The sequence below is a fragment of the Tachypleus tridentatus genome, chromosome 2, assembly GCF_004210375.1.
Source record: "Tachypleus tridentatus isolate NWPU-2018 chromosome 2, ASM421037v1, whole genome shotgun sequence".
Taxonomy (NCBI): Eukaryota; Metazoa; Arthropoda; class Merostomata; order Xiphosura; family Limulidae; genus Tachypleus; species Tachypleus tridentatus.
The window spans coordinates 154,085,212-154,112,786 of NC_134826.1; the positions used below are offsets into that span (position 1 = coordinate 154,085,212).

Below are 27,575 nucleotides of genomic sequence, written 5' to 3' on the forward strand. Positions count from 1 at the left end.
TGGCCAGACTTATTACTGCTTTCCTTATTCTACTTACAGTGGAACTTCATCTGTTGGCCAGACTTATTACTGCTTTCCTTATTCTACTTACAGTGGAACTCCATCTGTTGGTCAGACTTACTGCTTTCCTTATTCTACTACGGTGGAACTCCATCTGTTGGTCAGACTTATTACTGCTTTCCTTATTCTACTTACGGTGGAACTCCATCTGTTGGCCAGACTTATTACTGCTTTCCTTATTCTACTTACGGTGGAACTCCATCTGTTGGCCAGACTTATTACTGCTTTCCTTATTCTACTTACGGTGGAACTCCATCTGTTGGCCAGACTTATTACCGCTTTCCTTATTCTACTTACGGTGGAACTCCATCTGTTGGCCAGACTTATTACTGCTTTCCTTATTTACTTACGGTGGAACTCCATCTGTTGGCCAGACTTATTACCGCTTTCCTTATTCTACTTACGGTGGAACTCCATCTGTTGGCCAGACTTATTACTGCTTTCCTTATTCTACTTACGGTGGAACTCCATCTGTTGGCCAGACTTATTACTGCTTTCCTTATTCTACTTACGGTGGAACTCCATCTGTTGGCCAGACTTATTACTGCTTTCCTTATTCTAGTTACGGTGGAACTTCATCTGTTGGCTAGACTTATTACTGCTTTTCTTATTCTACTTACGGTGGAACTCCATCTGTTGGCCAGACTTATTACTGCTTTCCTTATTCTACTTACGGTGGAACTTCATCTGTTGGCCAGACTTATTACTGCTTTCCTTATTCTACTTATGGTGGAACTCCATCTGTTGGCCAGACTTATTACTGCTTTCCTTATTCTACTTAGTGGAACTCCATCTGTTTGCTTTCCTTATTCTACTTACGGTGAAACTCCATCTGTTGGTCACTCCCTACTTAATTCTTATTATCCTGAAGCTTGGTTATAACTTACATCACTTACGCCTTTACTTTGTTACATTGACTTTTTTAAGCTGTGTCTTTGTACTGATATTTATTACCTTCATATTTCTTGTTTTCATTGTTTAATTTCAATCCATTGTTTGCTTTAAGAATAGTTTTAATTCAATATTTGCTTTGAGAATAATTTCATACTAACTTTTATCATTCAACTCTTCCTCATATTTTGCTTACTGTGTGTAATAACATCAGTTCACTTTGAGGCTTGTGTAACATCTATCATGTAATAACATCAGTTCACTTTGAGGCTTGTGTAACATCTATCATGTAACAACATCAGTTGTTCACTTTGAGGCTTGTGTAACATCTATCATGTAATAACATCAGTTGTTCACTTTGAGGCTTGTGTAACATCTATCATGTAATAACATCAGTTGGTCACTTTGAGGCTTGTGTAACATCTATCATGTAATAACATCAGTTCACTTTGAGGCTTGTGTAACATCTATCATGTAATAACATCAGTTCACTTTGAGGCTTGTGTAACATCTATCATGTAATAACATCAGTTGTTCACTTTGAGGCTTGTGTAACATCTATCATGTAATAACATCAGTTGTTCACTTTGAGGCTTGTAACATCTATCATGTAATAACATCAGTTCACTTTGAGGCTTGTAACATCTATCATGTAATAACATCAGTTGTTCACTTTGAGGCTTGTGTAACATCTATCATGTAATAACATCAGTTGTTCACTTTGAGGCTTGTGTAACATCTATCATGTAATAACATCAGTTGTTCACTTTGAGACTTGTGTAACATTGTATTAATGATGAAGTTGCTTTAATTCTTTACTGAATTTTGTGTTACAGTAACAATTACCTTTGATCTAGTTTCCAAGTAGTGTTTACTTCCTGTGAACGTGGTGCTTGTCATTGTTTTAATTTTCAAAGTAGTTTTATCAGCTGTTCTTTACTGTAAATTAAATACCACATAATTTATTGGGATTACATCATTTGTCAGTTTAGTCTGAAGACTTCTAGATTATTTTATGATTAGATTTTAGCTGTCATATCTTCTGTGATTACTTTCTTTTGTGTTCATTGTAATTAATCCAACACTCTTTTCTATCATTTTATCCAGCTATGTGTTTGTTATCACATTAACTCTTTTTTTTTACTATTATTCTTTTAACCATTGTATCAAACTTTTATCTGTTAGATGTGTTTGTGACAGTTGTAATACCAGTTAAGCTTCTCAGTATTAACTGTTATAGATTACATGAATTCTATATTTTCCTATGTATAGCTTGTCTTGTTTCTTTAATTGTTATTCTATGAAATTCATTACTTCCTTGATAGCTTCTCAAGTGTTTCCTTAATGTGTCTTATTTAATCAGCAATTTTTACTTTGTCTGATAAAATGATAAAATAATTTAAATGTTTTTTTTTTATTATTAAGTCAAGAAGAAAGAGAACAAAACAAATGATGCCCAGAATACAAGACGTTACTTATGTTTATGTTTCCATTAATAAAGAAATAGCATTGTATTTTCTTTACACAAATTATCCAGTATTGGCTCTTCTAATTTAAACAGGACTTTTTGGAATGGGTTTCTTTGGAAGCAGATTATAATTCAGTTACCAATGCACCAACAGTACTCGACTTTAGAGACCTTCGAGCTGAAGCTGACCTCCACCATCATTTGAGAAACGAGTGTTTTCAGAAAGCAAGAGAAGCTTACCGTAGAGGAATGAAAGCTGTTGCTTCATTCTACTCCCAGCAGGTTTGTGTTTCCTAATCAGAATACATGTAAACGTTATTTACATATCATAGTACACAGTAACAATGTTTATATACCACAGTAGCTATTAACCTTAGATACTGACATTGTTTAACACCACTGTAGATATTAAGTGTTAATACATTGCTGTACATATTACATTTACACGTCATAGTAGATATTAACATTATCTACACACCACCATAGATGTTAAGTGTTAAAACACCACAGTGGGTATTAACAATGTTTATACACTACGCTAGGTATTAACAGTGTTTATACACTGCTGTACATATTACATTTACACGTCATAGTAGATATTAACATTGTCTACACACCACCATAGATGTTGTGTTAAAACACCACACTAGGTATTAACAGTGTTTATACACTGCTCTACATATTACATTTACACATCATAGTAGATATTAACATTGTCTACACACCACCATATGTGTTAAGTGTTAAAACACCACAGTGGGTATTAACAATGTTTATACACTATGCTAGGTATTAACATTGTTTATACACTACACTAGGTATTAACAGTGTTTATACACTGCTGTGCATATTACATTTACACATCATAGTAGATATTAACATTGTCTACACACCACCATAGATGTTAAGTGTTAAAACACCACAGTGAGTATTAACAATGTTTATGGGTATTAACACTAGTGTTTTTTATACACCACAGGTATTAATGCTGTTAATACTATATGGGTAGTATATTTCAGAGAAGTAATATTTGTATTGACAATTAAATTTTTGTATTTAGTTATGAAAGTAGTATTAACATAATTAGCACAATCTCATTTTTGGTAAATGGCATTAATAAAATGAGATTGTGCTAATTAATGTTAGTAGTACTTTCATAACAAATACAAAATTTAATTGTCAATACAAATATTACTTCTCTGGAAATATACCTACCACTATAGGTATTAACAGCATTAATACCTAGTGTGGTGTATAAACACTGTTAATACCTAGTGTGGTGTATAAACACCAATGTCACTGGGACATTGTAAAAACTGATAAACAAATATTCCTTTATACATTATGATCACTTGTGCTATTACTGAATAGTTTCTGATGCATTTCAGCCATAAAAGTCTGTTACGTCAAACTTGAGATTTACAAGTTTGTACCTAATGTGATTGATGTCACAACCTTTTCATCCATAAAATCTGTTTACATCAAGCTTGATATCTAGAAGTTTGTAGCCAGAGCAGTTCATATCACATCCATTTCAACCTTAAAATTTGTTCACCCCAAGTTTGTATCTAGTGCAGTTAACATCACAACCATTTAAACTATAAAATTTGTTTATTTCAAGCTTGTACCTAGTGCAGTTAACATCACAACCATTTAAACCATAAAATTTGTTTATTTCAAGCTTGTACCTAGTGCAGTTAACATCACAACCATTTAAACTATAAAATTTGTTCACCCCAAGTTTGTATCTAGTGCAGTTAACATCACAACCATTTAAACTATAAAATTTGTTTATTTCAAGCTTGTACCTAGTGCAGTTGACATCACATCCATTTAAACCATAAAATTTGTTTCCCTCAAACTTGTATTTAGTGTAGTTGTTATCATATCCATTTAAGCCATAAAATTTGTTTACCTCAAGTTTGTACCTAGTGCAGTTGGCATCATATCTGTTTAAACCATAAAATTTGTTTATTTCAAGCTTGTACCTAGTGCAGTTGGCATCATATCTATTTAAACCATAAAATTTGTTTATTTCAAGCTTGTACCTAGTGCAGTTGGCATCATATCTATTTAAACCATAAAATTTGTTTCCCTCAAACTTGTATTTAGTGTAGTTGTTATCATATTTATTTTTTTATTGAGAATTTCCTGGAAATAATAAACTAACATACCATCCTCTCCAAGTGTTAGCATCTTCTTTATTGAAGTCTGGTTAAATTTCCTCATTTAGATTTGTGAACTGTTTTTCCAGATTTGGTTCCTAACTAACTCTCTGTCTGGTTAAATTTCCTCATTTAGATTTGTGAACTGTTTTTCCAGATTTGGTTCCTAACTAACTCTCTTTCTTTTTACTGGCTTTCACATGCTTAAGCTCATTTATATGATGTTCCTTATCATTGGCAAAATCATCTTTAAACTGTTTCACATCTAGTTCACTTAATTTCGCTCAGAAATGATCTTGGAGTTAAAATATTTTTTGCATAAGAATTAAGTTACAAAGGTTTACTTTTTAAAGGCTATAGTTGAACTGTTTCTTCCTCTAAAAATGAACAAGTGGAACCCTTCACTTGATGGCTATTCATTTGTATCACAAAAGATAACTCAGTAAAACTTGGGAATACTTCCACCATTTTCATAACAAAATACCTCTCTTTAATACCTGGGAATACCTTCATCATTTGTGTAATAAAACACTTCTCTGTTGTAAGACCTGGAAATACTTCCATTACAGTAGTTTTCATCTTTCACAAGATTAGCTTTTTTTTTGTTTTGTTCTGCCATCTGTGTGCAAACATCTTATATATTGTGTGCCACACACATTCAGCACCACCCCTGTTGGAGTGAAAGATATTTGCATGAGGGACATGTTCATGGCATTTCATCACCAGTATGATAGCTCTACTGTCATTTAACACAATTTTTTCTATGTGCCACTACCAAACCATCACACCTTGTTTTGCAGTGCTTGAGTTCAGATGTATTTCTTTTGTAGAGTGTACCACATTGAAATAAAATAACATTAAACTCATCAGAACAAGTTGCTATCATTGTGTGAGCTGATGTTAGTAGTTCATAGTATGATTTGTTACACGTATTTATTTAGGGCCATCTGCACACCCAGAAACTAAAAGAAGCCAATCAAAGAGCAGCAGAAAAATTATTAGAACAAAGGTTAGTCTGATGTTAATATAATTATTACAAAAATAATTATTGGTGAAACTAATGAATATAATATTGTTGCTAATATGAGAAAACATAAGTTACTAAAGATTTTAGTATATTCTTTAAAATAAGTACCTTCTAGACTGTTACGCATGCTTGAAATAGTGTGAAATATTTTTGGAATAATTACTAAATATTGTGTGGTATAATTACTCGACTTGTTAACACTAGTTAACCCCAACAGGGGCAAGTTCACCAACATTTGAATCACCACATGACTATGAAATTAAGTGTACTATAACTTTATATGTACTCTATGTATGTTGACAGGCTTTAAATAAATATCACAAGTGTGTTGTACGATGGATTTGTCTCTAATATACTAAATCTTTACTTGTCATGCTAAGAATAGGAATAATTCTTATCATCAAACTTTCATTTTTGTATGCAAAGTTTCTAGAATCTCCTAAATGAATATCAGATTGTTTGTTTTTCCAGTAAAACTCTTATTTTCTGTATCCACTAACTATAGCAAAATCTTTAGAGTAAAGTGAAAAGCTGAAAAATATCAAATAAAATCAAAAATACTTTATCTAGAATAACTTCAGATTGTGATAGTGACAGCTATTTATTCTAAGCTTCTAAATGTTTCCAAACTACTTTTAATTTTATTACAGCTACTGTGAATGAGCATCATGAGACAGTAGCCTGTAAGTGTTTCTTAAAGATCAGTAGCGAGATATAAACATCATGAGACAGTAGCTGTAAGTGTTTCTCAAAGATCAGTAGCAAGATATAAACATCATGAGACAGTAGCTGTAAGTGTTTCTCAAAGATCAGTAGCAAGATATAAACATCATGAGACAGTAGCCTGTAAGTGTTTCTCAAAGATCAGTTGCAAGATATAAACATCATGAGACAGTAGCCTGTAAGTGTTTCTCAAAGATCAGTAGCAAGAAATAAACATCATGAGACAGTAGCCTGTAAGTGTTTCTCAAAGATCAGTAGCAAGATATAAACATCATGAGACAGTAGCCTGTAAGTGTTTCTCAAAGATCAGTAGCAAGATATAAACATCATGAGACAGTAGCCTGTAAGTGTTTCTCAAAGATCAGTAGCAAGATATAAACATCATGAGACAGTAGCCTGTAAGTGTTTCTCAAAGATCAGTAGCAAGATATAAACATCATGAGACAGTAGCCTGAAAGTGTTTCTCAAAGATCAGTAGCAAGATATAAACATCATGAGACAGTAGCCTGTAAGTGTTTCTCAAAGATCAGTAGCAAGATATAAACATCATGAGACAGTAGCCTGTAAGTGTTTCTCAAAGATCAGTAGCAAGATATAAACATCATGAGACAGTAGCCTGTAAGTGTTTCTCAAAGATTAGTAGCAAGATATAAATTTGTTTTATTTTCTTGCCTGATTTCATACATTGCTAATTTTTACACTTTAATTATCTTTGTTACAAAGTATATAAGAACAAACAAAAAGTATACTTACGTAATACAAAATTTATTCCTCACTCGTTTTAAATCCTTTTGTGTATGTTCTAGTAAGCCTGTTTGTTTCTCACTGTTGTCAACAAAATATTTTATTTAACCTTTAAATATGCATTGTACAACATAAAAAATATAACAATGAATTGAGTAATGTATTCCAATAATACTATGATTTGTATGCTTTAACAACTTATAAATTTTAAAATTCGTTACTGCTCAAGCAGTATCTTTAGTTTTAAATTCATCAAATTTTCTCTTGGTTAATAAAACAAATCAGAAATTTTATCTGATTTATGTTGTTCAGAATGTTTTCTTTTTGTTCATTATAAACACATTCAATAACATTGTTAAAAATATTGACATTTTGTAAAACACAAAAGTTGGGAGGGATACATTGTGTGGATAAAAAACACAAAAGTTGGGAGGGATACATTGTGTGGATAAAACAAATACAGTAAAGCAAGAAGATGTAAATTGTAATTTGTAGCTATCAACAGTTTGTGTTTCTATTTGGCTGAAGTATATGATTGAGATTTATTTAAATAGTTATCTTTGAAATTACAAATTGAAAGTTAGATGGTATACAAACTGAAATTACAAAGTATGTTAACGTGCATTTAAATTAAATTTTGAAAATAACTAAAATGTTATGGGTATTTTGTCCCTATTGTGTACATTTCCCTCAACTTATTTCTCTTTTGATTTCATAGTTTTTGGTAAGTCCTTAAATATAAAATAATTTTATAGAATATGTATCAATGGTACAGGATACATAAGATCTCCATTTTGTGTTTCTTAGCTCTTTCTAGGCACTGTGATGCCACCATACGTTTTATAAGGGCAGGTAACAGCCATTTGTGACCCAAAATATTCATATACTCAAATCATAAAATTTGGGTTGTCCATTTATTTTATGGCATTGGAAAACAAATTAGTGTGGATTAACTTTGGCCACCACAACTATCCACCTAAGAGACTTGCAATAAGTCATACCCAAGTTGTTGGAAGCAAAGTGCAGTGTCATGTAATGTGTAAGAATACCAAGTCAATTGCAAAGGCAAATCTATTTGTCTCAGCCAACAATATGTAACATAATCAAGAAGCTCCATCTGGAAATGCAATAGAGTTTTCATGTACACAAGCTGGCTCCACAAAATTCCTCTTGCTCTGGATTTTTGTACATGGTGAGGAGATGTCCCAAAGAAGTTTGTGTAATTTCAGTTTACCTTATCTGGGATCTAAACATCCACTCACGTGTTTGCCATGCATAATGACCCGTGAATGGGAGGAGAGGATCCTGGTGGTTAAAGGGTCCAACTCTAACACACCACTTTGGTCTTGAATTCTTGTAAACGGGCAGCCTTGGGTTGGCTCCCCCAGGATCAATCAGCTGTCAGCTGGTCTACTTTAGCTAAGGTCAACCGAGTACCAGTGTTGGATGTTCTCAACAGGTGTTGTGGACATTGTGTCTGATACAGGTGTTTGGGTCTAGTGCTCATGAAACCCTGGCATTGCTGCAGTACCTTTGTTCAACATTGTAGTGTGTCCCTCTTAGGGCTTAATGGTAGGTGGGATCCGTAGGCACTGAAATGTATGGCTTTTATTATGAATACCACCATTTCAAACAAAATAATTAAAATTGAAAATAAAACAACAGATTATCGGAAAACAACCACACATGGACAACTCTGTTGTACTGTCACCATCACAGTCAGTTCTGTACCTCTGTTTCTAATTATGCATTCCCTTATTCAAGATATCCTCAGGGCAGATATCTCCCTTTTTTATTCAAAAGGAATTAGAGGGTCTTGCTGGCTCCCCCATGTCAGTAAGAAAGCTACACTCTGGAGACATTTTGGTGGAAAAATCTTCACCACAACATATCAAACTCTTCTTGAAATCGAAGGTCATTTGCGATATACCTATCAAGGTTACTTCCCATACAAATTTGAATTTTTCCAGAGAAGTTATAGTTGAAAGAGATTATAAAGAACATTCCAGAATCAGAGATCTTTGTTGGTTTGTTCAGTCAAAGAGTTTCTACAGTGCACCAAATCTCCACTCATGAAGATGAAATTATAATGCCTATTAATGTTCTGATATTGACGTTTACATCACCATGTCCTGCTGCCACAGTTAAAGCAGGTTATCTGAACTGTAAAGTATAGCTATACATTCCCAACCCTCTTATATGTTTCTACTGTCAATGGTTTAGTCACTCAAAAACATAATTTCATGGTTTTTTAACGCATGTTTGTTGTGGTGGCAAAGACCACAGCACTTATGAGTACAAACTAGAACCACGATATGTTAACTGTAGTGGTTCACACCACTCTTACTCTATTTCTTGCCCTAAGTGGGTGGAGGAGAAAGCGGTGCAACACTTGAAGACTATAAATAATATCTCCTGCTCAGAGACTCGGAAGTTATTGTCCCCAACTCTGTCGCTGACATGTACTGCTGCTCTCCATTCCACTACCACAGTGGGAGTGCAGACATACCTCTCCCTGACTCCAGCAGAGTCCTTTGCAAAACATCTGAAGAGTCTTTTGCTCTTCATGGTTAAAAAAAGTTCAGAAATCTGTTAATTTCTATCTCTGTCCTAACCATTCCTTCTAGTGGCTTCCTGTATCTACTTCCTTTGGTTTTGGGTTCAGGCCTTTCCTTGGGTCCATCTTTTACTCTGGCCCCAAGATGCAAAACGATTATTCATTCACACCCTAAGTCTCTAGAATCTTCTTCCAACACCCACTTGACCCAGGGCAGGATTCATGGAGGTTGACAGACGTCTTTCAAATGAAAAAAAAATTGTCAAAAACAGAAGAGCTCTATGCCAAGTTCTCCTACATATAAATAAAAAATATCCACATTGATACAGTGGAACTGCCAAGGTTTTCATTCCAGTTTAGATGGCATCAAGGTGCTGATTGATTCTTATCATCCTGTGTGTCTTTCCTTACAGGAAACGATTGTGAAACCTGCCAATATAGTCACCTTATGGCAATTTTCTTTATACTGCAATGACAGGTTATGTGATAGACAAATGCACAGAGATGTGGCAGTGTTGGTTGATCAACCCATGCCTACTCTATCTTTGCCACTCAATACAGCATTGGTGGTCATGTTTCCTTGATCTGTACAACAACTGTCTGTTCTCTCTACCTGTCTTCTGAGAGACCTATGATCAATCAGACCTTGATGCTCTTATTGAAAAGTTTCTGTCTCCATTTCTAATTCTGTAAGTCATCGATAGACATCTGTGTGGCAGCAATAACTGACTGTATTGTCCAAGCAGCTTCTCAGTCTATACCTAAAACCTTGACTCATTTTTCATGGTATCTTCATCTGTGATGGAATCCTGCCTTACACGTGGCATAGAAGGCTCAAAAACGGGCCTGGGATACCATTTGTAAATATCCCACATTTTTGAACCACATTACTTTTCAGGAAGCCCATGCATATATTTGGCAGGTAAGATGTCAAAGCCAGAAGGAATCTTGGATTAAGTTCACAACCAACATCTCTTCTACCACCAGTTCCAAAGTCATTTGGAACAGGATTCAGAAGGTCATTGGGCAGTACACTTCTGTCCACCTTTCAATCTTCCCTCCGATGGCCAGGAAGTCACTGATGTACAGAGCATCGCCACTACTCGGCAAAAGCTTTTGCCAGGTATCTAGCACTTCTACTTCATCCACCACCTTTTAGCCATCAAAACTCGGCAGAGCAATCAACCCTTTCCTTTCAGGCTGATCATCTCTATGACTATAATTGCCACTTTACACTGGTGGAACTCAAGCTTATAAATATAATCATAAACATCCAACTGTTTTAAAGTGAGTAGAATAAGAGTGGTTGATGTTGACTAGTTGCATTTTCTCTAGTCTCTTATAAATTAGTAAATAATAACACAGCCAGCTCTTGAGTAGCTTTACAGTATACTAGACAGTACATAGTTGCTGCGTAGTCTTACATTTATTGAAGTTACTACCATTGGTCTGGTAGTACATTGGTCAGACCTGATTATATACACTACGAGCTGTCTCTGTAAGACCTTAGAGAGGATGGTTAGTGATTCTCTTGTTTGGTTCCTCAAACCAAACAAACTTTATCTTGCCTACCCAGTGTGGGTTCCAGTGACAATGCTCCACCGTGGACCACCTGATTTGACTTGAAATGTCAATCGGAGAAGATTTCTCAAATAGCAACATCTTGTTTCTGTATTATATTTTTTACCTTGAGGAAGCTTATGATTCAATGTGGAAATACAGGATTTTGTAAGACCTCCATTCATATGGGTTTCAATGCCATTTACCCATTTTTATTAAAAGTTTTTAATAGACCAGCAATTCCATGTTCATATGGGTTTGACACTTTTCTGTTCTTTCCTACATGAACTTGGGGTCCCTAAGAGCTATGACTTGAGTGTCACATTTTTTAGTATAAAGATTAATGCCATCACTGAACAACTTTCTCCTACAATTGTAAAGGGGCTCTATGTCAATGACTTCCACATTTCCTGTCATTCATTGAGCATGAGGTTTATTGAGAGGCAGCTACAGACTGCCCTCAATCATTTACTTAGTGGACCACAGCAAATGGTTTTACCTTTTCTCTCTCTAAAACCATTTACATACACTTTTGCCACCAACAGGGTATTTACTCTGATCCTGAACTTTGTGTCAGTGAAGTGCTTCCTGCTGTCCCTGAAGGAAGGTTCTTGGGGCTTATCTTTGACTGTAAGCTGAACTTATACAACACATCATGCAGCTACAAGTCAAGTGTGCTGGGGCACTGAACATTCTCTGTGTCCTCTCTTCCACCTCTTGGATAGTGGATCGGTGTTCTATGCTAAAGCTCTCTTATGCCCTCATTTGATCAAAACTGGACAATGGATCTCTGCCAGAATCTCGGCCTTGAAGATGCTCGGCCCTGTTCACCATCTGGGCGCATTCTGCTCGGGAGCTTTCTGCACTTCTTCAGCCCAGAGTTTGTATATCGAGCCTTATGAATGTCTTCTACACCTTTACCGTTTGTAACTTTCTTTTCTCTATACTTTGTTAATTCAGTCCTTACCACAACATTCCACCTAAGGTTGTCTTTTTTCCTCACTTGGCCATGCTTTTTTGGAGTAGATGGTCTGTCATTGCTCCTTTTGGCCTTCGTATCCAGGTGGAGCTGGCTAAATTGAGTTCGTTGCTGTCTTCACTGGTTAACTCATCCCATCATGGCTTATTACCATCCCCAGATGTGACTCTTTGAATTATCTGAGGAAGGCAGATACTCCAGATTGAAATTACTATCTTCTGTTTGCTGAACATCTTTTGAATCATCCTTCAATTTCATTGATATGGATGGTTCAAAATTAGGTGACTCTGTTGGGTTCTGTGAGGATTTGTTGTGGCTTGGTAGTTTGGTAGTTGCACTCAGAATCCCCTGTAGAGTTTCTGTGTTCACTTCCAAATTATATGCCACTTCTTTCACCCTGTATCGCTTAGAAGCTAAGCAGTACTCGAATTGTACTATTTATACTGACTCACTTAGCTCTATTGGCCATGGAATAGCTTTATGTTAGTTCTCACCCTGTTCTTGTTGATATTCAAAACTGACTGTACTATTTCCAGAGATGCCAACCATTATGATTTGAGCGTAATCATTATGATTTTGGTATATACATTATGACTATAGGTTCATACAGACAAATATTACGACTTGTTGCAACTCAAATTATTATATATTATATAGGGCTATACAATAAAGTGATAAATTGTTCCCCCAGGGCTTGAAAGGGGTGAAAAGAAAATTTCTGGTGAGATACAAATAAATTTTGATAATAAATAAAAGACAGTCCACATGGCTACTTGTAATAATCATGTTTGTGCTTGAAATAATAAAAAATATTTGTAACTTCGACGTCTACCAATAGTTTGAGTGCGGTGCTTTTCCATACTGGGTACATGGGGAATCCATAGTTGCGTCATCAGTGCTTGTCGGCCAATCAGTGTTCACGTAGATAGGTATTTCTCATTTTATAAGCAGCATAGAAATACCAATGCGATCGTTCACAAGATAGAAAAAAAAGAGGTCTCATTCACCAGATTGTCTTGTTTCTGGCAAATCTAAAAGGACTAAAACTGTGAATTAAAATTTTAGGAAAGAGTATAGTGCAAAATATCCGGTTATTGCATCAAAAGTCAGTGACAGTGATGTGTTTTGTACAGTTTGTCACATTGATTTTTCTGTGGTGCATGGTGGGATAAACAATTGTTCCAGACATACAAAATCAGCATCTCACCAACAAAAGGCTGAGGCAAAGACAAAACAATGCAGATAACAACATTTATGAGTAAGAATTCAGAATATGAAAAAGAATTTTAAAAGAATTTTTTTAAATGTATTTATTAAATACACAAAACACAGTCATAAATGAGCAATCTACAGCAGTAATAAATAATAATGGTTATAATAATATAATAATAAACAGCTTAGGTTATAATAATATAATAATAAACAGCTTAGAGACATAGGTCAGGCCTAGTAGCCACAAATGATAAAGGGCTATGTCTACAATCATTACACTCAGTCATTTGAAGTAGTTGGCATCTCTGTATTTCTACATCTTCTATCCAGTTTTTCTGGATACCAGGCCATGTCAGCATTCGCAAGAACTAGCTTACTGACACTGCAGCTAAGTCTGTCTTCTCTGGTACTATCAATGCTGTGCCTGTTCCATACATGGATTATGGTCCTGTATTCAAGACTCAACTCTGCACTAGTTGGCACTCGAAATGAGCAACATCATAACAAGCTTTTCCAGGTAAAGCCCTCTATTGGACTTTGGCCATCTTGTTTCCAGAAGGAGGAAGTTGTTCTAACTGGACTACGTATTGGTTACAGTTTTTTAATTCATTACTTCCTTTTACCTGAAACTGTACCATCTATGTGACACTCAAGTCACAAAAGTTCACATTTTACATCATTCAGTTGTGACGACAGCACAATTCTAAGACATGTTTTGTCCACAAGTTTACCTCTGACGTTGGGCAGTGTCATTGGCAATGATGACACTGTCCAGCTTACAAATGTTTTTAATAGTTATTATGGGCCTTAGTCCTTCTTAACTTTAAGTTTTTATCTGATATTGATGCACTGTTTTACTTTTATTTCCTTTTACACTTTATAATAACTTGGTGTAGATAGTCTAGTTGCTTTGCACCATAAAACACCTGACAACCAATCCACAAAATTAATTTAACTGTAAAATATCTCGGGCAGCTGAAGAATGAAGTGGGTATTTCTGCTATTCTGTATGGAGATACACTTGTCTAATGTCCAGACTCAGCTGTATGGCTATATTGATTGTTGAAATGGATATTGGAAAACCATTCTCCTTCTACATTAGATTTTTATGGAAAGCCTGTAGATAGTAGCATTATAATTTTGACACTACAGCCATATAATAATGGCTGTATAAGTCAAGTATAAACTTGACTGGCTATTGTCAAGATCTGCAGTCATCATATAGAGAATTATGGGACTTTAACATTGTGAAATGTACTCAACCTCTGTGGGTTTGTGTGTAACAAATTATTATTTTCATTATTAATTATAGAGTGTATTGCTTCATTATTGTAATATTATTTGTTAAGAAAATCTTGTCTCTTTTCAACGATGTATTTTAGTAATAAAAATATGGCAGACCATGTTCTGGATTTGCATGGACTCTACCAACAGGAGGCTTTAGAAGCACTAGAAACTTTCCTAGCATGTAAGGTGGAAGAGCTGCAAGCTTCTCCTGACAGGAAACTGGTGGTATATGTTATCACAGGCAGAGGTTCTCACAGTGTCAACAAGAAACCAAAAATAAAACTTTCAGTATTTGAATACTTGAAAAGACATAATTTCAGGTAAAGCAATCTGTGTACTGTATAGTAACAAACCTTAATTTTCATTAGTCTAGCCTCAAAATTCTTTCTACTGAAAGACAAACTGTGAATATAAGGTAGTAAGTGTTTGTCGAAATATTTTGTCATTAACGATATGTCATATTTCAACACTTTGAAAAGATTACCTGATGTTTATTAGAAAAAAATATTAACAGTAGCTGAATAAAAATGTTTATCAAATAGATATTTCAGTAAATAATGTTATAAAATATATTAACAATAACTGAATAAAAATGTTTGTTATCAAATAGATATTTCAGTAAATAATGTTATAAAATATATTAACAACAACTGAATAAAAATGTTTATCAAATAGATATTTCAGTAAATAATGTTATAAAATATATTAACAATAACTGAATAAAAATGTTTGTTATCAAATAGATATTTCAGTAAATAATGTTATAAAATATATTAACAATAACTGAATAAAAATGTTTGTCAAATAGATATTTCAGTAAATAATGTTATAAAATATATTAACAACAACTGAATAAAAATGTTTATCAAATAGATATTTCAGTAAATAATGTTATAAAATATATTGACAACAACTGAATAAAAATGTTTGTTATCAAATAGATATTTCAGTAAATAATGTTATAAAATATATTAACAACAACTGAATAAAAATGTTTGTTATCAAATAGATATTTCAATAAATAATGTTATAAAATATATTAACAACAACTGAATAAAAATGTTTGTTATCAAATAGATATTTCAATAAATAATGTTATAAAATATATTAACAATAACTGAATAAAAGTTTGTTATCAAATAGATATTTCAGTAAATAATGTTATAAATTTACATTAAGATTTGTTATTTTACAATCATAAACATTTACCAATTATATCTAAAAGAGAAAAACTCAAACATAAATTAATACAATCTTTATGGTGTAGGTTTTGTCCAAGTTTTTCTACTGCCCATAGTTTATTTGGACTTACCTGTATTGAGATATGCAACATTAGACAGTAGGAAAAATGTTGTGACATCGTGTGACATGTTCAGTATAGAGTGTGAGTGGCTAGTTTGGAATATATGTAAGAGAAGGGAATGTTGTGATATCATGTGACACGTTCAGTATATACTGTGATGGCCAGTTGGGAATATATGTAAGAGAAAGGAATGTTGTGATGTCATGTGATGTGTTCATTATATACCATGAGTGGCTAGTTTGGAATTTAAGTAAGAGAAAGGAATGTTGTAATGTTATGTGATATGTTCAGTATATACCATGAGTGGCTAGTTTGGAATATAAGTAAGAGAAAGTAATGTTGCAATGTCATGTGACATGTTCAGTATGTACTACAGGTGACTAGTTAGGAATATTTTTAATGGAAAGTAATGTTGTGTGTCATGTGACCTATTTGGTATATAATATTAGTGGCTATTTGAGAATATATGCAAGAGAAAGGAATGTTGTGTGAAACTTGTAGTTGGTACAGGGGTAGTGGAAGAAATGTGTGAAACTTTCAGTGTATGCTACAGTTGTTCTGTGGTTAACATCAGTCATCGTAAGGAACATTCAGTTTGTTTGGAGTGTCTTCGTGTTGAGGGGCATTGTCCCTGTGCAGAGTTGAATGCATTATATTCTTTAAAAAATCTGATGCTTCTTGGTTTTAAAATGTGATGAAAAGATGCATATTAATGTAACAGTTACATATCTGTTTATGGTATATGTTTTTTTACTGAATGTAATCATAGTTATCGAGAATATGTGTAACTAGTTGAAGATTGTTACCTGTCGGTGAGTACAATCACTTGCTAAGACTAAATGTGTAACTACAATGCAAGTACAATCACTTGACAAGACTAGCCCTAATGTGTAACTGCAATATAAATACAATTACTTGGCAAGATTGTTCTTGTTGTTTAACTACAATGCAAGTCACTGTCATTAATTTTAAAAAACAGTACAAATCTCAAGTATGTTCACTTACCAAGAATGTCCCTGATATTTAACAACAGTACAGATTTCAAGTATGTTCACTTACCAAGAATGTCCCTGATATTTAACAACAGTACAGATTTCAAGTATGTTCACTTACCAAGAATGTCCCTGATATTTAACAACAGTACAGATTTCAAGTATGATCACTTCCCAAGAATGTACCTGACATGTAACCATAATACAAATTGCAAGTATCATCACTAGCCACTGGCATCTCTATGTAACTGTAGTAGATGGTATAACCATTTAGTATGGTATTGAAAATGAAACTATTTGTATTTCTTTTCAACAGATGTGTGTATGGCTTGACTTTAATCAAGAATCTGTATTACATTTAATGAGCTTTTGTTATTCAAAAGGTTTCTGTGTATAATGTAGAATATATTAACATTGTCTGTCAACTTGCTTTTCCTTTTATAGATGGTACTGATATCACTTTATATATTTTGATATTCCGTGGTTCATTGCACTGAAATGACTCAAATATGAAAAATTAAAGTCTTGATATAACAGTAAAACTCATTCTAAAGTAGCATTATTAATTTAATTCACTTTCAAATGTTTATTTAAGAATTCAGATGTAACAACAAACTTTGTTTCAAAGAATCTGTTGATTCATTTTAAGATATGTGTGACTTTGTTAAAGTTTAGCTATATTTTTGCAGATTTGAAGAAGTCCATGGAGGAACAGTTAAAGTGATATTGACATGACCTACTAATGATATACGTTTATTGGATAAGAACAGAGTCCATACTTTCTAGAAAATAGTGAACAAGAGAAAATGTAGAAAAATATACTTAGTACTTTTATGTCAGACAAATTTATTAGACAGAGTGGTTACAAATCGTTTTCTTGTTGACTTTCTTGTGCGTGTAAAATTTAAGCGTATATTACCGTCATCAACCTAGACAGAGTGAGAAAAAGCCATGTGTTCTTAGTTGGTTATTGTGTTAGATGTATTATCTTAAGGATTCCCAACAAAGTAGAGAAATCCAGGCTTGCAAAAGTTGAGGTTCATGGATCTCACATGCAGGTGTGTTTTGGATGTGGCAAGTAGGCTAAAAGTAATGAGACAGAACATATGCATTTATTTTACAATCTGTAATTTAAATCTTGACAGAAAAACAAATAACAAAGTACCATTACACAATGGAAGACAAGTGGTGGACTTTGTGCAGAACAGGAATACATAAGGTGTCCCTTAAATTTACATCTAACATGATAATTTGATTCACAGCTCACTTTTACAAGCTAACAATATAAACAATTTTAATAAATCATAGCCTCCAGTAGTCTGGTGGGTACGTTATACATTATCCACTCACTGGCAAACTTAAATATTTAATTAAATTATATGCAAAAGCCAAATGTCACCCTTACAGACAAAATTGAAAGTTATCTTTAAATTTAAGAGAGAACTTTGAGGCTTTTTAGAAAGTAAACTACATAAAAAAATAAACAGATCTGTTACTAGCAATTAGAAGTGAGAACTTTAAGAGGTTTCACATAGAAGTTCAAGTTACAGAAACACTGCATGGGACTCGAGTCCTTGTGAAAATCTGTTTAAATTCTGTAGAGAATGCAGTAAAGTGAGGTAAGATAATGATACAACATTTAAAGTGCCATGCATGCATTGTGGTAAACTGAAGAAGCACTAATGGGAGCAATATGACAATTCTGAGATTCTTGAAAGTGTAGCTTTGTCAAAAATAGTGAGATATCAGGTTCTTCTGATTTCCTGGAGGCCAGATTAGAAATCGTATGCCTATATAATGAAAGTAAAATTATATTTAATACGAGTTTTCTGTAGTATTGTTTGCTGATGTAGATCATCTTATCCTCTTTGATGTCACCTTACTATACATTGTGAACAAGTCTTGTCTAACTTATCCCTTTTCAGTTATGTGTATTTAGATTTGACCATCACTCTTATAATGCACCCATGGCCTCAAACCATGAGACACCTCTAATCCACATTTGGCACACTAATCACTAGATCACATCTGGCCTATGTATGTGTAATCCTTTAAAGTTAAGCACTAGACCATGCCTGGTCTATCTAAGCTGTCACCAGGTGGAAGTCAACCTTGTAATAGCAAGCAATGTCAAACCTGTAAGTTCATGCAGGAAACATATAAATTTTTCCAATAAAGACAACCAAAAGCAGTTCAAAATCACTGTTTCTGTAAACTGTTCTACATAAAAAATGTTATTAACTTAATCCAATCTTGAAAATGCAATTTTCAGTATGTAGATCAGACCAAAACAACTCTACGGGAACTTTTTAATAACTATATATGAACAATAAAAAGAAACAAAGAACGTCTGGTTTCAAAACTGGTGTGCCTCCTGGACACTCTCTTGAAGACATTAAACTTATGGGTATTGAGACAAATTTTACATCTAAGACAAACTGGAGAATTAAAGAAGCTTACTGAATAGCACTTACAAATACTGTAACACTGAATGGTATCAATATTGATCCTGGGATTGTTAACCATCACAAGTTCATGAATAGATTTCTAAAACTAAATACATGATTAAACTTACTTTACGTTAGTGTTTTCATTCTTCATGTATATTGAGGTACATTATTATTTTCTCCATTTCCCACTGCTATTTGCTGTTACTTAATTTTAATTTTATTTCTGTTGTTTATTTTAAATTTATCTTTATATAAATTAATTAACAATTCTTATAACTATTATGAACTTTACACAAAACTAAACCTGATACAAATAACTCTAGGTTATGATCGGCTAGTTCTCAAGGTCAACTTATATTGAACATCCAATTTATGTGGCATCAACATCCAAGCCTATATATTTAATCACATTCATTAAACATAACCCTTTATTCTCCTGAAGAAGAATAGTCAGCTATTCAAAACACTCAAGTTTTGAGCCTCGTTTTGAAAATTTTAAAACTTTTATAGGTGATTCTGTGTGTAATTCAACATAGTTTTAACACGAGCCCTTCTGTGTGTAATTCATCATAGTTAAGCACTAAACCATACCTGGCCTTTCTGTGTGTAATTCACCACAGTTGAGCACACTAATCATCAAACAACACCTGGCCCTTCTGTGTATGATCCATCCTAGTTAAGCAAATTAATCAGTGTACTACACTAGATAGTTTTATGTTCTATGTAACAGTTACAATGTGTATGTTACTTCAAAATGTTTTTTATCCAAATATTCAGTAGTTCTTGTTTCAAAAAGTATGTACAATGTAAACCATTCTTACCATTTCTGTGAATTATTTTTTGATGGAACATCTGTTGAAGGTACTGTAAACATCTCTTGAAGTGAAGATAGTACTTTTGCTATTGTAAAAAATTTCAGTGCCTTATTGATATTTCTATTTTTACATATTTATTGCAATAGGATGAGAAATAATTGTTCTTTGTAAAATTCCAGTGTTTTCCAAACATTTGTTTTGGGGTAAATCAAAACTGTAACATGTTTATAATTAGCTAGACAATTTTTTGTTTGTACAGCATTTGTAACTGCCAAAGGCAACAGATTGAGTCGAGAACAGCTCCATATATTTGTTTTATTTTATTGTTCAAGAAAATCGTACCATTACTTTTAACTTCCAGTATAAAGAAAGACATGAAATAACTGCAGGTAAATAACTTTCCTTCTTACAATCACAGTTTATGATAGTTTTTAATATCTAATTTATAAATGTACAGTATTTACAGACTGTTCAAAAAATAATTTTAGTATTATGTGTACAGCTAATTTTAATGTCAGTATTACTATTTGTTTGAATTTATGAAACTGTACCATTAGAAATACATGTGGTATTTACTAAATTCTCTCACAACATTACCAGAGATGCCAACTATTTCAAAAGACTGAGCGTATTGATTGTAGACAGAGCCCTTTATCATTTGCGGCTACTAGGCCTGACCAATGTCTCTCAGCTGTTTATTATTATATTATTATTATAACTGTTATTATTTATTACTGCTATAGATTGCTCATTTATGATTGTTTTGTGTATTTAATAAATAAATTTAAAAAATATATTTTGAAATTGTCTTTTATTTAGTTCAGAGTAACAAACATACTGGTAAAACAACATTGAACATGCACAAACAGTAAGCAGAAAAAGCCTTTGTGTAAGGACCAGTTTATATCATGTTTATGACACTTATTGTAATAGTTTTGCAGCTGTTGCAGCCTTTGCTTTCATGAGAATGTCTGGATGGTTGGGAGTTATAACAACATTATCCACTTGACTGCATACACATCTTGTGTGTTATAATACTGCTCAAAACTGAGGTGCTCAAGTTTGGTCTGAACTTGCTTTTGTTTTTAGTCACTAAACTAAATATCCTTTTACTGTCAGCATTAGAATGGAAGATTGTAAGAATTCCAAGCATAACCCTACACAGAATGTCATACTTCTGGTTGCCATTTCCATCCTTAACTGTAGACAGCTGAACCCAAAACTTGTCAACATTAAACTGAAGGACAGTTTCTGAGAAAGTATCAATTTGATAGTTCAAATATTGCCCTTCCAACCTGTCAATAGTGTTGTGCTCATGTGTATTGACAAGGACAGAATACCTGTCTGTGAAGAAGCATAGAGAAGAGAAATCTTTGCTGTCTTTCAGTTTTGGATCAGCAACTTATGCATGAATCAGAAGTTCATCATTTAGAGAGAAATATTTCATCATGTAATTTGTAGCTGCAATATAGTATTTCTTGACACTGGTGTAGAAGCTGATCTGGTCCAGGTCCTTTTCATATTTAACAATGTATTCCTTGGCAGCATTTCCAATAGAAACTGCCTCATCAGATTTGTATAAGGATTCATTGTTGTAGTCAAGTTCACTGATGTTGCCTTCAAGATATTCTGGATTGATGTATCTGACAAGTATATTTTTAACTTGTGTAATCAGAGTTCTATGCATAATGTGTATGCAAGGTTCTTCTCTTTGCAATATCAAATTGGCTTGCTCAAATAGAGGAATTGCAGACTGAAGAAAAACACAAAATAACAAGTTCATTTTGTTGTCTAAGAAAACTGTTAACTTATCTAACTTGCTCTGCACATAACTTTTCTTGGTTACTTCCTTGTTAGCTTTCGTTTTCTTCTCTTTTTTCATTGATTGTCTCTTCTTTAGTTCAAGGTCAGACTGCCTAAACATATATTGAGTTATATCAAATGTTTCTTTGCTTTTGGAGACTGTTACCTTGTGTGTCTGTGTGGCTGAGAGGATGTCTTTACTGTGTCCCTGTGTGGCTGAGATGATATCCTGACTGTTAAAGTCTTGCTGCCTGATTGAGCTGTACATTTAGATCCTTTTGAATCTAGTTTTTTCCTTTTCACAGTGAAAATACTTCTTCAATGGCTTTCACACGTACAATAATCTGTTGAGGCACACCCCAAGTGATAGTCATCTTGTGTTAACAAGTTGTAGAATTTTTCTTGTTTCTTTGTCATAAAATCCTTGAAACGCTTTGAAATGTTGTTTTCTGCTAGCACTTTTGTCCAGAAAATGGTAGATATCTATCAATATATCGGAAACTGAGCAGGGCAGTTCTCTGGAAGCTTTCTGGGCAGCAATATTCATGAGGTGACAGGCACAGCCCATGAAGTAAATGCTAGGCTGTCCTCTTGAGATGTGTCCCATCACACCTTTACCTATACCAGACATAACTGAGGCATTGTCTGAAAAAAATAAGTTTTCCCATGGAATTTTCCTTTTTTGTCAGTTCGTGGTCCAAAAGCTTAAATATTTTCTCCCGTTGAAGCTTTTTCCATTCCACCATTGTCAAAAAGAGAACAACCAATTTTTCCAAGCAAAGGATCAAGATATTGTACAACCACTGGATACAGTTTTGGGTCATCCATGCCTGTGGATCCATCTGTGACTAAACTGTAAACACTGTTAGTAAGTATGCTTGAAATCATTTTGTCATCTTCACAACCCAATATTTGTACAATGAGTAGTTTTGGTTCTAGCACAGCCATATTTTTTCGCTGTATCAGAGTCTGGGAACATTTTTCTGAATAGATGATCTGCTACAGCTAGGGGTAAATTATGAGCAATGACGAATTGCGTGAACATCACTCCTGCATTTATGGTTTCATATTCTGAATTCTTACTCATAACTGTCGTTATTTACATCATTTTTGTCTTCGCCTCAGCCTTTTGTTGGTGAGATGCCGATTTTGTATTGGAACAATCGTTTATCCCACCAGAAAAATCAATGTGACAAACTGTACAAAACGCATGACTGTTACTGACGTTTGATGCAATAACCAGATATTTTGCACTATACTCTTTCCTAAAATTTTAATTCACAGTTTTAGTCCTTTTAGATTTGCCAGAAACAAGACAGTCTGGTGAATGAGACATCTTTTTTTCTATCTTGTGAACGATCGCATTGGTGTTTCTATGCTGCTTATAAAATGAGAAATACCTATCTACGCGAGCGCTGATTAGCAAACAAGCACTGATGACGTAACTATGGATTCCCCCACGTACCCAGTATGGAAAAGCACCGCACTCAAACTATTTGTAAACGTCGAAGTTACAAATATTTTTTTATTATTTCAAGCACAAACATGATTATCGCAAGTAGCCATGTGGACTGTCTTTTATTTATTATCAAAATTTATTTGTATCTCACCAGAAATTTTCTTTTCACCCCTTTCAAGCCCTGGGGGAACAATTTATCACTTTATTGTATAGCCCTATATAATATATAATAATTTGAGTTGCAACAAGTCGTAATATTTGTCTGTATGAGCGTATAGTCGTAATGTATACACCAAAATCATAATGATTACGCTCAAATCGTAATGGTTGGCATCTTTGCAGATGTGTTGAACATAATTTTAACCGACTGGAGTACTTTACTGAAAAGATAAATTTTCGTAACATTTTGTTGTATAGAACTGCATTTGTTGATAAAATGTACAAGTTATCAAAACAATCATACTATAGCCACAAACATATATATTTGTTCCAGTTACAAAATATGGTAAAATAAATCTTTTGAATGTATATTGATTTAAATTGTTTTCACAGTAAAATTTATAAAAGCAGTCACTGGACACTGAACGTGTGTGTGTGTGTGTATACTTGTAATAATGTTTCATTGTAGAAGTTAATAAAATAACATGTTTTTGGATATACACATCTGTTTATACACTTTTCATTTCAGGTCATTTTTTTGTATAATTTAATAAATAACATGCTTTCAGACATGTACCTATAGATATGTAAATCATGATTCACTAAAATTAGTTAAACAAGATTACGAAACATGTACGTTGATTTGTAGGTCATGTTTTGTTGCAGAAACTTGTAAAATAATACTTCACCAGGAGCATTAGACTTTATTGAAATCAGATCATTGTGTGCAATTACTTTAAAATAATGCTTAAATCATAGAAGCAATTTTTACCAGATCTCAGTAGCAAACATTAGACTTGTATCAAATCATATATCTCACCCTAGTTTTTAATTAGAGAAGTAATTTTGATGAGGTTGTAGATGTTAAAAACTTCCTTTTATTGCAAACAAATTAGTGTGGATGTGTACTTTTGTTCACTGTTTTTAAAGTCATTGCTGTGGGTGTTTGTATTAGATGTAGTTGTTTAATTTCGTGGTTGGTTGTTCAAGTTACTGAAGATTTTAATCTGTTACAAAACTTGTGTAGGAAAATAAATTGTTTAATTATTTTAAACCAAAGGTTTATATTTGGAATTGAAATTTTATCTTAATAAATAGTTAGAAAATATAATTCTGTGAAAATGTGTTTATTTCAAGTTTATCTAAGTGAAATGATGTGCAATTTACTCTCAGTAAAAAATTAAACTTGTCTTCCATTTTTGTGTCTAACATAAGTAATTTTTTTTCACATATTAAAGAAAATTTAGTTGTATATATATATAAGTTGTAATATTGTTATAGTAGGATTGTTGTGTAGATGAAGAAAAAAACATCATTCCTGTGTATGATTTCACATTAAAATAGAATTATTGGTGAAGAAAAGGGTGGATATTCATTTATGTTCATAGTATTATGACAATAAAATAAAGCTCATTTGTATCTGGCTTGGGATGTATCTTTGGTATTAATTTTTGTTGTTTATATTTCGTTTTTTTTTTTTTTCATATTAAATGCAGTGTTATTTTTAGGTCCCCAACAAAAAGGTAACTTTGTTTCTTTAATATGAGGCCTTAGAGCTAAATCTTGGCTTTAACATAAAAATGTATGCCAACATTTCCATTAATATACATATGTGAAATTAAAATCATTTTGTAACCCAACTGGCGTTTGTGTTCATAGACTTTCACCTGTTATGGACATGAACAGTGTCAAAATGTGGTTTTGAGACATGCGTTTCCTTTCCTCTGCAACTTTATTACGTGTGGTTGTCACTTGACACGTTGATACGCTGGTTTAAAATTGTTATAACATTTATTGTGTACATGTTTGCACATTTCTTATTATGTTAGTTATTCAAACACTTTTTAGTTGTTCAGAAATATATGTTAATTCTTATTTGAAGCATCGTAATTATCTGATGAAAAGCACCTTCCTTAAACATAACCGTGGTAATATATAAATACTGATCTGTCATTTAATTTCGTTAGATGAGTGTGGTTACATTGAGATTTAAAAATTAGGTGGAACTTCTTTTGTTATCCACTTGCACATTCTTGAAGGCCATGGAATCTGTAAAGGCTTAAATGCTCAAATTTAACTATCACTAAAGGAATTAGAATAGTTTTTGGTGCAATAAGATGTTTCCACACTTATTTTTAACCTTTTGAACTGATCTTTATTGGAAGAGTGCATTAATGCAGTGGCGGCGCCAGGATATTTTCGTTGTAAACTGTGGAGGGGGCTTCCCGAAATGCCATCAATATGAAGTATAGTAAATTATAATAATGTAAATACCAAGGTACATTTCAGAAAGATGTGCTATTTTAAACTGCGTTTTTAATGCAGTTTTTATTGGAAACTCGTGCTCTGATTAATAATTCATCAATATGAATTAATCTTGAACCTCTATTTACAAATCAGAAATAATCTGTGTATGAAAATATGCGTGTATGTAAAAGAGGAAGCTCACCTAAATTCCACCCAAGGTAATACATAATAATAAAGAAAATCAAGATTAGCTTAGGTTGAACATTTAATATACCATTAAGAGTAAAGCTACAAATCAAAAGAAATATAACATAAAGACATAGTTTACATAACAAAAAACGAATTACCCCATGTGAAGTTAATACATTCTGAGGAAAAGTAAGGTCACTATCAGGCTAACTATCTTCTTCATGTTGTGTTTATAGTCAATATTACTTCAAAACAATGCGTCTGTTCTGGTGATTGGCAGCAAATGTGTCTATAACAGTATCAATATCGAGTTGTTTTGTCCTCCTGTAGTTTACTGATATGATAGCAAGGTTACTGGTGCGATTGTTACCACTGCTGTTGCACAAGTATGTCTTGAGAAGCTTCAGACATGAGAAACTTCTCTCACAGGCAGCTGAAGTGACAGGCAGGGTCACAGTGATGCATACAAGTTTGTGGAGATCCATGGAGGCATCCTTGTATGGCTCCAGCATGGTTGCAAGCTCCAATCGTGTGGATACTTCCTGGCAATTAGCCAGTTCAACATGAGTTTCAGTACATTCAGTACGTTGCTATGGGACGCATGACACATACTTCCGTCTTAATGAAGACGTTGAGTTCTACAGATCTATGTCTCTTTGATGTTAATTGTTAAGCAACAACGGCGATTGTGTTTTCCATATTTTATGAATATATGTAGGTAACAATATTAGGGGGGCTTGGCTCATTTTGGGGGGGTCAAGTCCCCCCCTGGCGCCGCCACTGTATTAATGTGTGTCAAGTTTGGATAAATGTCAAATATTTTTACAAACAAGGAAATATCTACAGTTTGTCGTCTTTTATCATTCAGGTTTTATCACAAAAACAAACTAGTTTTAGTTATTATTAGCTTCTGATCAGAGCAAGCTATATACTAAGAGAAAACTAAACATCAATGTAGCGAAATAAATATGCTTTTCATATGTTTCTACATATAAATCTTAGAGTACATTGTTAGCAATATTTTCTATGAACCAACAAGTAAAATAACACTCTACCTAATTAGAAATCTTAGAAGTATATATACCTTTAAAGGTGGTACTGTAATACTACATTTACATTTACTATGCTTTATCAATTTTCTGTTTCATCCCTACCAAAAAGATTCATCTACGATAGATCTTAAAAATCAAAAGACCACATAGCGTGTGCCTAGGTAGAAGGACCATATTACCAGCATGTGCCGAGGTAAAAGGACCGTACTATGAGTATGTGGAGTCAAAAGTATAAACCGGCTACTACCAGTGAAAAGCCACAGTAAATGGAACTGTCAGAAGTCAAATATTAGTTTTGACACATTCGTGCATTCTTTCGCATTTTCTTCTGGCAAAGAAAAAAAAGGTAAACAAATGCCCATGTGATCTGATCTTGGAATTACTTTAAGAACACAAGAGATCAGGAAGTTAAGGTTAAAGTGACCTTTAAAGG

The 27,575-nt window shown here is 33.4% G+C and overlaps 1 protein-coding gene across 2 annotated transcripts in view; it reads left to right on the top strand.

Annotated features, from left to right (window-relative positions):
* LOC143245397 (NEDD4-binding protein 2-like) overlaps nt 1-24,010 on the top strand; it is a 78,959-nt gene extending 54,949 nt beyond the window's left edge. Inside the window, exons 7-10 of one of the 2 annotated variants that reach the window (XM_076491691.1) lie at nt 2,513-2,701; nt 5,526-5,593; nt 14,769-14,993; nt 17,658-24,010. In XM_076491691.1, the coding sequence (XP_076347806.1) occupies nt 2,513-2,701; nt 5,526-5,593; nt 14,769-14,993; nt 17,658-17,703 (528 nt within the window). In that variant the 3' untranslated portion in view covers nt 17,704-24,010. Of the gene's footprint in view, nt 1-2,512; nt 2,702-5,525; nt 5,594-14,768; nt 14,994-17,657 lie in introns of those variants that run through there. The other variant, XR_013025619.1, reaches the window with a different exon arrangement.
* Nucleotides 24,011-27,575: the final 3,565 nt, after the last annotated feature.